The sequence below is a fragment of the Sinocyclocheilus anshuiensis genome, unplaced genomic scaffold (assembly GCF_001515605.1).
Source record: "Sinocyclocheilus anshuiensis isolate Anshui unplaced genomic scaffold, SAMN03320099.WGS_v1.1 scaffold249, whole genome shotgun sequence".
Classification (NCBI taxonomy): domain Eukaryota; kingdom Metazoa; phylum Chordata; class Actinopteri; order Cypriniformes; family Cyprinidae; genus Sinocyclocheilus; species Sinocyclocheilus anshuiensis.
In genome coordinates this window covers 1,078,058-1,091,698 of record NW_015540871.1, presented here as the reverse complement: position 1 = coordinate 1,091,698, position 13,641 = coordinate 1,078,058, and the positions used below count along the sequence as shown (strand labels likewise).

At 38.2% G+C, this 13,641-nt stretch overlaps 1 protein-coding gene and 1 pseudogene across 2 annotated transcripts; one reads left to right on the top strand and one right to left on the bottom strand.

Moving 5' to 3' along the window:
• Positions 1-343: 343 nt before the first annotated feature.
• slc16a3a (solute carrier family 16 member 3a) lies at positions 344-5,184 on the bottom strand. Of its 2 annotated transcripts, XM_016485673.1 has the most exons (5): positions 5,089-5,184; positions 3,257-3,493; positions 2,805-2,948; positions 1,933-2,721; positions 344-1,033 (listed from the first exon to the last, which is right to left on the bottom strand). In XM_016485673.1, the coding sequence occupies exons 2-5, from the start codon at positions 3,477-3,479 to the stop codon at positions 681-683; spliced, it is 1,509 nt and encodes a 502-aa protein (XP_016341159.1). In that variant the 5' UTR covers positions 3,480-3,493; positions 5,089-5,184; the 3' UTR covers positions 344-680. The 2 variants fall into 2 exon arrangements, with proteins under 2 accessions (XP_016341159.1, XP_016341158.1); XM_016485672.1 differs by lacking the exon at positions 5,089-5,184 and having other exon boundaries at positions 3,257-3,509.
• Positions 5,185-6,901: 1,717 nt separating this feature from the next.
• Positions 6,902-13,641, top strand: part of LOC107688107 (cytosolic endo-beta-N-acetylglucosaminidase-like) — a 12,657-nt pseudogene continuing 5,917 nt past the window's right edge.

Genomic DNA, 13,641 nt, shown 5'->3' with positions numbered 1-13,641 from the left:
TATATGACTGCTGTATACGTGCAATTTGATTGACAGGTGGAAAGTGCCTCAAATGCGTTGTGATTGGCTGAAAAAGTGTCTAGAGCAAATTTTCCTTTTACTGTTTATAGATACTAGGACCAGTGTTGGGAAAAGTTACTAAGAAAACAGTAACTTGTGTTACTTATTTGAAAAAGTAACTCGGATATTTTCTTGTAAATTTAAAAGTCATGCATTACTTTACTACTTGCTTGAAAAAAGTAATCTGATTACATAACTGGCACTACTTGTAATGCGTTACCCCCAACACTGACTAGGACTGTCACAGAGATCGGTGTGATATCTCAGGACAGTGATTTCAGTGAGTAGGATCATTTTCTCCATACAATTCCATGACAAAAATCACTTACAGCACCTTTAACCTAGTTAACGTTGGTTTAAGTCAAAGAAATGTCTGTGGTTTTGAGCTACAGACGTATTGAGAGTGGCCTGTCCAAATCTGTGTGGCAGTGCAAATGTGATTTTAAACAGCATGAGTGCAGTGTAGGTCTCTATTATTGATTAAATATTAATCTGTCAGTAAGTAGCACACACATTAGGACATCACATCGGACTACACACTGACACGCATTAACACCACAGTTCTCCTCAATCTCCTCTTATTTGTGTCTTTCCGACCTCTTCTTAAGCAGTAATGTCCATCAGAGTTTGGTTTCTGGACTACAGGGGATGTTTTTATTCTGCTCATCTTTATCTTTAAGAAATGTTTCCACTTCTGTTGAATCCTCCATGACATTCTCGGCTCTCAGGTCACCTGAATCCTTCAGCTTCTCTGAGTTTCCATTGGCCTTGTGTGGCTCCTGTATGGGTGGCGTACTGGAGTGATTCTTTGCCTCCACTGTCTCTCCATTCTCTATTGCAGTCTCTGGTGCCTCAGGTTTCTTTTTTATGAACAGTAAGTTGCATATTGCCAACACTAAAGCTGACACCACAACCTCAATCCCAGCCAGCAGGAAAACAAACATGTAGTTCTTAGTGGAGTCCAAAAGGCGGCCTTGACAAAGTGAGAACAAGGATTTCAACAACATTCAAAGATTCTCAACAGATTACAGTAAGTGTAGCAAGGATTTTAAATTAGGGATGTGTAAAATATCTACTGTAACACATACATAATCACATCGACATACATAATATATTCGACTAGTTGGTGGGTTGTCTGAACGTTCTGATTTATTGCACAAAACTGAATTGTCAGTAGCCTTTTCTAAAGTCTTCAGAGTCACATGATCCTTCAGAAATCATTCTAATATGCTGACTTGCTGCTCAAGAAATATTTATTATTATCAATGTTGAAAACCGTTGTGCTGCTTAATATTTCTGTGGAAACTGTGATACATTTTTTTCATGATTCTTTGATGAATAGAAAGTTTAAAAGAACAGCATTTATTTGAAATAGATTTTTTATAACATTATAAATGTCTTTACTGACACTTGAATGCAGCCTTGCTGAATAAAAGTATTTGATTTATTTTAAAATACAACATAATACTGACCCTATTGACTATTGAATTATAGTGCATATTTATTGATTCATCAATGCATTCATATTTAAATAAAAAATTTGACTTGAAAAAATGGGCCGTCATAAGATTAAAAAATGTTTGTAATTTCTATTTTAGCACATTCAGTTACTTACAATAATGTTTGTCAATTTATGTGACATTTGTAGCAGAACATGTGCATTGTGTTTTATGCATTACTGTTCTTGTCCTACTAGTTCCCCACAACCATATAATGTTCTTTTCTGTTCTTGGCCAGTCAAACCATTCAAAATCTAAATTCACATACGAAGTAACATATAAGATTCTTTATTTCTCAACCTACTTTAGTTTGAGAGGAAGCTAACCTACAGTATAAATCATTTTTAGTTTAAAAGGAAATGTAAACACTCACCAGCAGATGGAGGCCCAACCAGCACAGCAAAGGCTTCAAGCAGGAGAACTAAACCAATGGCGCTTGAGAACTTCTCTGTACCCACAACAGCCATGAGAACCTCAAACTGCAATGCTCCCACCATGCCATAAGAGATGCCAAAGAAGATGCAGAACACCACCAGAGAGGAGTAGTCTTTAGACAGGGAGCCCACCAGATCTGTGATTCCATTGAACATGAGAGCAAAACTGAAGAGGTAGACGCAGCGAGGGCGAACCCACTGGAGTCCTGCGATGATGCCACACGTGGGCCGTGCAAAAATGTCAACGAAACCCAGAATGGTAAGCAGGAGGGCAGATTTCGTGTCCTCGTTTCCCAGCTCTTTGGCATAGCTCACCACAAACACTGGGGGCACAAACAAACCGAGCACCATAATGGAGGCAGCAACTGTATAAATGACAAAGCCCGGGTCTCTGAAAACACTGAAGTCCAGCAGCTTGGGCTTGGGCTTTGCTTTCTTGTTTCCGTCATCTGGTGTGTTTTTAGTCCCAGGGGTCTCTGACTTCTTTGGCGGGACCAAAGGCCTCATTAAAGCCCCACAGGCACAGCAGTTCAGAAGCATCCCTCCCAAGATGAGGAAGCCCCCTCTCCAGCCATATTCATACTGAAGGACCTGCCCCAAAGGGGACAGACAGCACAGAGCCACTGGACTCCCAGCAGCGGCCAGGCCATTAGCCAGTGGCCGCTTCTCACTGAAATATCGATTCAACATGATGAGTGATGGCTGGAAGTTCAGGGCCATTCCAAGACCTGGAATCAGAAGATAGAAATGTTTACGTGTCCCTGGATAGACATCAATCCTTCAGTAAAAGAGTAAATGATAGCTAAAGTACCTGTAATGACTCCTGTACACAAGTAAATGTGCATGATGCTTGTGGCAAATGATGCCAAGACCATTCCCAATGATGCAAAGAGGCCGCCCACCAACATCACTGGACGGCATCCAAATCGATTCACTAAAATGCTGCATAAAGGCCCTGCGAAGAGTAATTATACGTATATATTATATATCTGAACTATCTGAATCCAGTTTAAACTAATTAGAAGACATTAAAGGGATTGTTACTCAAAAATGAATATTCTGTAATCATTTACTCCAGTGCTGTTTTAGACCCCATTGACATTTGTTACTTGGACAAAAACAGTTCAGACGTTCTGTTCCCATGAAGAAAGAAAATTCATAAATATTTGGAACAACATGAGGGTGAGTAAATGATGACAGAATTTTCATTTTTTTTGGGTGAACTCCCCCTTCAAGATTTTGTTTGATTGGTGGTAAACATACCAGTGCCATAAAGCATAGCCAATAGGATGGAGGAAATCCAGGCTGTGTCACTGTAGCCCACTTCAAACTCTCTAATTAGCTCCTTGAAGAAAACACTGACAGCCTTTGGAAAAGCGTAGGAGAAGCCTGTGATAATGAAGCAACCGAAGAGCACAGCCCAACCCCAGCCACCATCAGGGGCCTTCACTCCACTACTGCCGTCATCCAGTGCCACTCCACCCATGATGCTCTACTGCTCTGTGGAGAGATGAGACACACATGTTATGAGGGGAATATAAAAAGTTGTAGTATGCAGGTCAATTATATTGCTTTCAGGACCTTAATACAAGGAATCACATTTAGTCAAATGACATTCGAGTTGGAGGTCAACAATGGCAGCTGTAATAAAACATTTTAATTATAATAAAATACCCAGGTTATAATTGCACACCAAAATCATAATGATATGCTTCACTGTAGTGTATAATCATATCACCATGCAAAAATGTTAATGGTCCTAAAACAGGCTTTAATTTTTTCTGAGATTCAATCTACAACAGAAAGAGAATTTAGAGAGAATGCTACTATGATTTTTATCACATTGTATGATTGCCTTAAATATAAATTATTAAAAGTATATGTAATTAGAATGTTTTCTAGTTTGTATTCCTTTGATGAGTGATACATGTCTGAGTGATACATGACTCCATTTGGTAATGGAATGGAAGCTATTCAATTCAATTCAATTCAAATTTATTTGTATAACGTTTTCACAATACACATTGTTTCAAAGCAGCTTTACAGAAAATGCATGTGTCTACATTACAAAGCAGACGTTAATGTGTCCAAGTAATGTTCATTTCACAAATGAACAGTTCAAGATAATCATACAGCTAGCTAACATGAATTAATTTTAGGCAGAAGCTCATTAAAGCGATTATTACAACTACAAGTGTGATCATAATGATTACAATATAGAGACATTTTGGCAGCTGTGCATGTCGATTCAAGTTGGCGTCATCTGGGGTCCTCGCAGTGGTCAGCATCATCTCTTCAAAGGTGTTTGGGGTCATCTTAAGTCTATGTTTAACATGGTACATTTTGTGAAGGAAATGGTAAATTTTGGGGTTAATGCACGTCAGCACATATACTGATCTTTCACAATATCCCCTATTCAGCTTTAATTGACTTACCGTCTACCTGAGCTCACCTATATTTGTACCAAAATGCCCTTTCGCATCGCGTACAACTGTTTTGACGTCCTGTCAGACGCGAAATATGCGCACTTTTACGCGGTTCGATGCCTTTCTGTAAAAACAAGCCTCTAATAATATAATCTCCAATCCGATTAATCTAGTATAACACTATTATTTTAAATATTGTCTGCTTGTTTACAAGCCTTCCGTAATTCTTCCGTATTTCCGAGTCACCTGTTACGTTTGTTTGTGGGGAATATACGGTAGGGATGCTGCATGGATTCGGGACAGGCTCATGCGCAGTCCACATTTATCAATGTGATGCAAGGTTATTTATTTAAGTTCATAAATAGCCACGGTATCACTTTTCATGCACGGTGTCTACATCTAAGAGCATTTTTGTGATTAGAGGCTTTTTGGGCAACTAATGTCAATTATTAATAATCAACAATAACGTGCAGATTTAAATTCATAGCTAGTCAGCTCAACTACATTACATCAAACTGACATTTATACTCGATCCTAAGATCTGTGCAAATATTTATCTTCTTCTGGAGAGGCTAATTAACGTAATTTTGGCAATACAACATGTTTATCCAAATCCTCTAATTGCCATAATAAGCTTCAGGTATATAAACTAACTGTAATGGTACTTACTACAAATATGATGCTCTGTTACCTTCAAATTTCAGTTCTGTTCCCTGGAACACGCTTCTAGCAGCACGTATGACATTATATACGTAGCTAAGTAAAAAAGAGAAACCCGACTAGCTGGCTCTGTGGACTGGGTCCTAAAGTCTGCTGCTCACATCATGTTTTCATTTCCACCTAAATGTTCCACAGAACATTGCAATTTGTTACTTTGTTTTGAGCTTTCTGGCGGGACTGGCCTCTGAAATAACCTGCGGGGCATCAGAGGAGTGATCAGTGCCGTGGTGTAACACAATCATTTAATCACAAACACACAGATCTAATGTGGGTCATGAATACATTAAGCCCAACACATCCACATTGGCTGTTGTGACTTGAGTTTTCAGACTTGAGCAAACCATGCAAAGCTGTTCAGTTCATATTTTGCATATTCCATCAGAATTTAAATTGAAACATTTTCTGGATAAATATGTCTTAAATATATAATGGATTTTTGTTGAATCAGTGTAAACAAACTCAGTGACTCATTATGGAAGCATAACAATGCAAAGGGAAAAAGGAAAAGAATGACAGGAAATGATGGGGATGACTTGACACGTTCAAGTCGAGTTCCTGTAAGTGAACTAATCTACATGTTGGTAGTTTCTCTTTTTGAATACTTGCAGAATGTCTATGTAAGTTGCCTCAAATAAATATATGGATGTATATTTAATGTGAGTGCATATGCATTCGATGTGTTGCTTAAACATTAGATTGGTGTTGATATTGGTTTTATTGATTTATTTATACCAGAATAATTGAAAAACAATATACGAAAATGTTATCTGTGCTCATGAAGCTGTGGGTGAACATGAATTTTTACTGCATTAAATTCTGCATCTCAGTAACTGTTAATGACAATGAAACTTCTAGATTTCCATGGCATCCATAGTATCCCTTCCGTCTATTAAAAGCACCGATTCAGACTGCAGGCCTACATGAAAGAAGAAGAAGAAGAAGAAGAAAAACCAGAAGAGGATCATGTTGGCAACAAATGGACAATCATTATACACGAAGAGAATGGATATGAGAGGTGTTTTAGAGACTTTCTTAATGGAGACAAAAAAGGACAAAGAGTGTGAATTATTTATGAACTGATATATTTTAGCTCCTCTCAAATTCAGATTTGGTAGTCTTTTTCTAGTTGGAAACTGGAGGCCTCTGTAGCGAATCAGCTCATAAGGGAAATATGAATAATTAATCATGTGGTCATTCGCAGACATCCTGGCGCCCAGTCTATTGGGTGAGGTGTCTGTGACGACTTGTTAATCTAATGAATAATTGATTTGTTAAATCAAATGAAAAATTGTGTTTTTGATTGGTCCAGACGCTACACCTCACATAACACTACCACAAATAATCCTGCAGAAAAACATAGTGAAGCCATACATTCTGACTGTTCACCGGGGCTCACCCCAGTATTCAAAATCATGGTTGATTAATATGTTGGTAATTGGTTATTTATTTCTAATATTTTTCCATGAATCATTATACTCATTGTCAGTGCATATATGATGGCTTGATGTTTCGCAGTAACTGACTGTATAACTTTTCATGAGTGCTTTAGATAGACACGAAATATGTTTTGATATACATTTTAAAACAGGTAGTTTTTTTTAATCGTATTCCATCTGGGCAAAGCAATAACTTGTCGCCTCAATCGCCAGTCATTTTAAAGGTCTACTCTACTGCCCTCTAGTGAGGCTTTAGAGCAACACCTTCACGCAGGATGACGCACTGCCAGGCTGCCACTCATTCAGCCAATCAGCGCACGGGCGGAAGTTGTCTGTTCTTTCTGTTTCTAATTCGCTCTTACTACTTCTAGAAATTGCTGTTTTATCTGGAAACTGGCTATCCGTTGACCTTTTGTAAATGGAAAGTGTTTATACAAAAGAGAAAGATAATATGACATCCCGAAAACGAAAAAGGGACGAAACTATAAGCAGTACGATTCCTAAAACGGAGGAGATCAGGTAACTTGGCTGTGACTGATACATTTTCATAATCATATCAATCAGCGTTTTATTGCCCTTACAACTTATATGTTCAGTGTGATGGTTGTTTGTTCAGCTCTGAGTCTTGCCTCAGTCAGCCAAACGATCAAAGTGTTCATGAAGTAATAACGAACAAGCCATCTACGTTGCCAGGTACTGATCATATATGCTGCATTTTAATCTTTTTTTAAAAGATTATTGTCTCGCTTAAAAGTTTTTTTGTGTGGTCTAACAGCAATCCACTATGATCCTGACACGACTGAGCCCATCAGCTGCAGTCTGAAGTCTCTTGATGAATTGTTGTCATGGAAACAAGTCTTTTTAATGTGGCCACTGTGCCTTTTGGCTAGCAGGTATCCTCCACTGCACAGCTGCCCTAGACGGACATTGGTGTCCCATGACATGATGGGTGGCTACCTGGAGGACAGGTACAGCTCAAAGTTTCAACCATGTTATGTCAGTTTCATTAGGTGTTTGGCCAGCCTTCAGTATCTTCATGGTCCTGTCCTTTCTGCTGAGGTTCATTCAAGGTGCAGAGGTGGAGACGCCATATGCCTTCTATCACTGGGAGTATATTGACATCTTCAACTACTTCAGTCATCAGATGGTAACCATTCCTCCTGCGGTTTGGACAAATGCAGCACATAAGCATGGAGTGCTCTCTATTGGTGAGTCTGTTGGTGGGATTTTATGGGCTAAAATCTCAGTCTTAAGCATATTAGTCTTGCTGTAAAAAGAACATCCTTGTAAAAAAAGAAGTATGCTTTAGCTAGAGTGACCATACGTCCTCTTTACCGGACATGTCCTCTTTATGGACCTAAAAAAAAGCATCCGGTGTACCGACGAAACATGCTACCTATCAGATTGTGCTACCAAAAATATATTTGCATTGTTTTAAGGGTAAGTTTAGGGTAGGGGTAGGTATGGACATTACAAAAAAGCCTCAAACCACATGAATAAGATGCTGGTAGCACAATCTGATAGGTAGCATTTTCCGCTATCGATTTGTGCTACCTATCTTTTTAATGGGAGGTAGCACAATCTGAGCGGGTAGCACAAATCGTCAGAACACCGGCCGGGATTTCTAAATCGCCCAAAATGTCCGGGATTTGGCTTTTGCTTTCTATAGTCGCCAGTTATCGTGTGTGTTTTTGTATTAGAGCCCTGCGAGGGACTGTTTTCCTAATCCCGCTCCCGTTGAATTTCTGACCATTATCGCCCACTCCTGCGATTTTTGTGTCCAGTCTCCCGACTCCCGCCCACTCTCACAAACATTCTAATAGGCTATTGCATATAATTTTCGCACATCAGGGAGCCGCTATCAATATGAGGAGTATTTAAATCTCTTTTGAATGAGCGCTCGCTGTTCACTTTCACTTTCGATTTCACGATCACGCGCGCTCTGTGTAAAGGATGATCAGATATTTGCCAATGAGCTCAGGATCTGTTGAGCAGCATATCCTCCAGCATGGTCTATTAGCCATCTCTCCTCTCAACCCGTGATCAATCAAATCTGACTCCTGCAGCTCGTGATGGATGCAGGGTTGTCAAGTCTGCTTTTTTTTCTCTCCATGGAATTGGGCTACTTTTAAACTGTTGCCATGGGTTGATTCCCCCCCGTGGGTTAAAGGTTTGAAATGTTGCATAAATTACATTTGACTAGCCATCTCTCCTCTCAACCCGTGATCAATCAAATCTGACTCCTGCAGCTCGTGATGGATGCAGGGTTGTCAAGTCTGCTTTTTTTTCTCTCCATGGAATTGGGCTACTTTTAAACTGTTGCCATGGGTTGATTCCCCCCCGTGGGTTAAAGGTTTGAAATGTTTTCCCAATTAAATTTGACTGAAATGCTTGTATTGAAACATTTTGCATTCTACCTATGATAAAACTGTGCTGTTAAGTAGCTAAGGAGGGCCACTGGTAGGAAGCTTTTTAGCTGTGTTTATGATCAAAATGCATAACAGTGACTGTAATATATGTTTTTTAGGTATGGAAATGGCATATTTTGAGTTTTGATATTTAGGATATATACTTTGGGCACTACTTTAACCACTAACCAACCACACCCCAACCCCTCCACCCTGCCTGCACCCACTGTCCTCTTTTTGGAAAACTAAAATATGGTCACCCTGGCTTTAGCATACTTTTAAAAAGAGTAAAGAAATAATATATTAAAAAGAATATACCTAACTGAATTTAATGTTTTCTGACACTAAATTGCATATTAATTGCAAATGCAATTAAATGAAAATCTATTATAGTTTAGATTTATACTAAATACTTAAGTAGGACTTAAGTATCTTTCACATGCAATTTCTTAATTCTATTGTCTTAACGGTTTCAAAGCAAAGTGTACTGCTGAGTGTACTGACTAGCATTTATGGTAAACTAAATGGTAAACTAACTTTAATGTAATTTCCATTGAAACATCCATGTATTGTTTTCAAATACATTTGTAGTTACACATTTGTAACAATTAAATTAATATTTAGTATATTTAAAATATACTAATTTGAAATGAAATATTGAATAACACACTACAGTTAAAATGATAATCATGTACTTTATTTAGTATGTTGACCAACACATCAAAATAGGTGTACTTCTTTAAAGAATGATTTAAAGAAGTTTAAAATCTACTTTAAAGTAAAACTTACATTGTTACAAAGTGCATTTTTCTTAAAAGTATGTTGAGAAACATTCTTGAATGTTTACTTTTAAGTGGCCTATTATGTCATTAATACTATCTGCAAGTAGTTTTAAAAATATATATTTTCTTTTTCACAAGGGTAGTTCACCCAAAAATTAACATTTTGTCAACATTTCCTCAACCTGATAATGTTTCAAACCATTTTTATCCTTTCTTATCTAAAACACAAAAGGAGAAATTTAGCAGTGTCCAAGCTGCTTTTTTCCATACAATAGACAGCAGGTGGCGGCCAAGCTCTTATAAGGACAAAACAGCATCATAAACATAGTCCATATGAATTATGTGCTATATTAAATGAAAATTCTGTCATTAATTACTCACCCTCGTGTTGTTCCAAACCCGTAAGACCTTCGTTCATCTTCGGAACACAATTTAAGATATTTTTGATGAAATATGAGGGCTCTCTGACCCTCCCATAGACAGCAAGGTAACTACCACGTTCAAGGTCCAGAAAAGTACCAAGATGATCGACAAAGTAGTCCGTGTGACATCAGTGGTTCAACTGTAAATGATGACGTCATTACGCTGGATCTGGGTCAGCGCTGGCGCCGCCACACGCTCACGTCATGGTACTGTCATGAACGTGCATCCACAAGTGACGCAGTAGAGACAAAAATGTGGAATAACGTCGTTATTTTTGTTTTTTTTGCGCAAAAAAGTATTCTCGTAGCTTCGTAACTTTACAGTTGAACCACTGATGTCACACAGACTACTTTGTCGATCACCTTGATACTTTTCTGGACCTTGAACGTGGTAGTTACCTTGCTGTCTATGGGAGGGTCAGAGAGCCCTCATATTTCATCAAAAATATCTTAAATTGTGTTCCGAAGATGAACGAAGGTCTTACGGGTTTGGAACAACACGAGTTTTGGGTGAACTAACCCTTTAAAAGTGTTTGAAGCCATATGACCTTTATGAAAATAAACATATTATATGATATCTTTTGTGAGGTATTTATAGTTTATAGTTATACATTTATAGTTGGAGGTTGACAGACAGTGATCTCAGTGTAATGGCATGGAAAAGAGCTGAAATTTCTAAAAAAAAAAAAAAGGGAGAAATTTCTAGAAAATCTAAATGTTTGCAATGACATGAGAGTGAATAAATAATGACAGAAATTTCATTTTTGGTTAACTATCCCTGTAATTAACTACAGCACCTCTATACACAACTGAAACCAGAATGGATGTATTGAAATAATCCTGTTCCACTCTAAGGCACATTCATCACAGAGTGGACAGATGGAGCGAAGACATGCGAGGCCTTCCTTGCAGATGAGGAGAGTTACTGCGCAGCTGCTGATAAGTTGGTTCAGATTTCCCACTGCTACGGCTTTGACGGCTGGCTCATTAACATAGAAAATGTGCTGAGTGTGAGTAACCAGGCCGTATCTGATTAAATAGAGGTGTATGTGGTCATACTGTGTACTAGTACTTTACCCCAAATTTCACTCACTCCTCAGGAGACTGCAGTGAAGAACACTGGACCCTTTCTGCGCTACCTCATAGACCACAGAGGTGTTGCGTTGTATGTTGACACAGCGTTAAGATGCAATCTTATTAAAAGTATGTCTAACTGTGTAAAAAGGGTAGGCATAATAAGCAAGGCTTCAGCCTACACCTTTTTCGGTAATTATGTTTATTTATTTATTTTGTGAAAAGTTGTCTGTGAGGACCGAAATAAAAATGATTGATTGATTGATTGATTGACCAGATGCATGAGCGCGTTCCAGGCAGTGTGGTGATCTGGTATGACAGCGTGCTGAAAAACGGCACGCTTGATTGGCAGAACAAACTCAATGATGACAACAGGCAAGTGATGGTCTTGAGGGATTACGGAAGGGCAGCTTCAGGTCTGTGAGATTTATACAATAGATTTTATGCAACTTGTGCCATCAGCTTCCTTTTGTCATCCTATCAGAATGTTTTTTGATGCCTGTGATGGAATATTCACTAACTACAACTAGACAGAGCAGAGCCTGGAGTGGATGAAGTCCTACTCTGCTGCTCAGGGCCGCTTTGCTGACATCTATGTTGGTGTTGATGTGTTTGCAAGAGGGAAGGTGGTTGGAGGGAAATTTGAGACCAATAAGGTTAGTGAAGGTTTAGTTAGAGAATATATTAGAGAGCCATTTTAATATGAGAACACTACCATTCAAAAGTCTGGGATTAGTAACGTGTTTAAATAGTTTGTGAAAGAGGTCTCTTATACTCATCAAGGCTGGATTTATTTGATAAAAAAATACAATAATATAGTAATGTAAAATATTATTCCGGTTTTAAAAACTGGTTTCTATTGTAATATATTTTAAAATGTAATTGATTCCTGCGATGCAAAGCTGAATTTTCAGCATCATTACTCCAGCCTTCAGTGTCGCATGATCCTTCAGAAATCTAATATGCTGATTTGCTGCTCAAGAAATATGTCTTCTTATTATCAATGTTGAAAACAGTTATATTATTTTATAATATTTTTATGGAAACTGTGATACACTTTTTCAGGTTTCTTTGATGAATAGAAAATTCAAAAGCAAATTCAACATTTATTTGAAATATAAATCTTTTGTTATATTATAAATGTGTCTTTACTGTCACTTTTGATTAATTTAATGCATCTTTGCTGAATAAAAGTATTAATTAAAAAAAAAACTGAGCAGTATTTCACATCCATAATATCTTATTGGTTTTTGACTGAGTTCAAGTCTCTTTTTGTATCCTTATTAGGCTCTGAAAATGATTAGGAAGTATATATTTTCAACAGCCATCTTTGCTCCTGGCTGGGTGTACGAATGCCACGAAAAGGCAGATTTCCGCCAAAACCAGGACAAGTAAGCTCTTTAGAACACTCCACTTGAGCTGATCATAGTATGCTCACTGTTTTGCAATGGGAAATGTTTGTAAGTACACACACACACACACACACACACACAAGCAAACGTCATAGTCACCAATGTATATTCTAACCGCTGTTTTCAGGTTTTGGAGTTTGCTGTCTGATTCCCTTTATATCCACCGGCCCTCGTCCAATCTTCCATTCATCTCCTCATTCTGTCAGGGCTTTGGAAAGAGCCTGTACTGGAGGGGACAGGTATGCTGCACACAATCACAGTCTCACTAAGATTCCCTTTAATACCTGTGTGACTCATCCTAAGACATCTGGAGTACACAAATATTCATCTCAAGAAGTCACAAAAGCCCAATAAAATAAAAAGTTTTCATGGTTTCTTCTTAAGATTATTTTCAGGCCTTGGCCCTCAGAAGCAAGCAGTCTTAGTTATGGCTTATTTTGATTTGTTGAATATTCATAAAAACATGAGTACTACAGTTATAGTTACAGTTACAGCTATAGATATTTTTAAAGGGGTCATATGATGCTGCTAAAAAGAACATTATTTTGTGTATTTGGTGTAATGAAATGTGTTTATGCGGTTTAAAGTAAAAAAAACACATTATTTTCCACATACTGTACATTATTGTTTCTCCTCTATGCCCCGCCTTTCTGAAACGCGTCGATTTTTACAAAGCTCATCGGTCTGAAAAAGCGAGGTGTGCTGTGATTGGCCAGCTATCCAGTGCGTTGTGATCGGCCGAATACCTCAAGCGTGAGACGGAAATGTTACGCCCCTCACCATACTGTTGATGCCGTGTCCCGGCCGGAGCGACGAGACAAAAACATTAAAACCCATTACAAACGAGGCATTTGTTGCATCCAGTGGGGACATAATTACTGATTATAATGACTTATACTGTCTTTTTACGCGTTGCGTAAACATAAAACTCTGTCTGCATTTGTGATCAGAGAAATGACAAACAACAA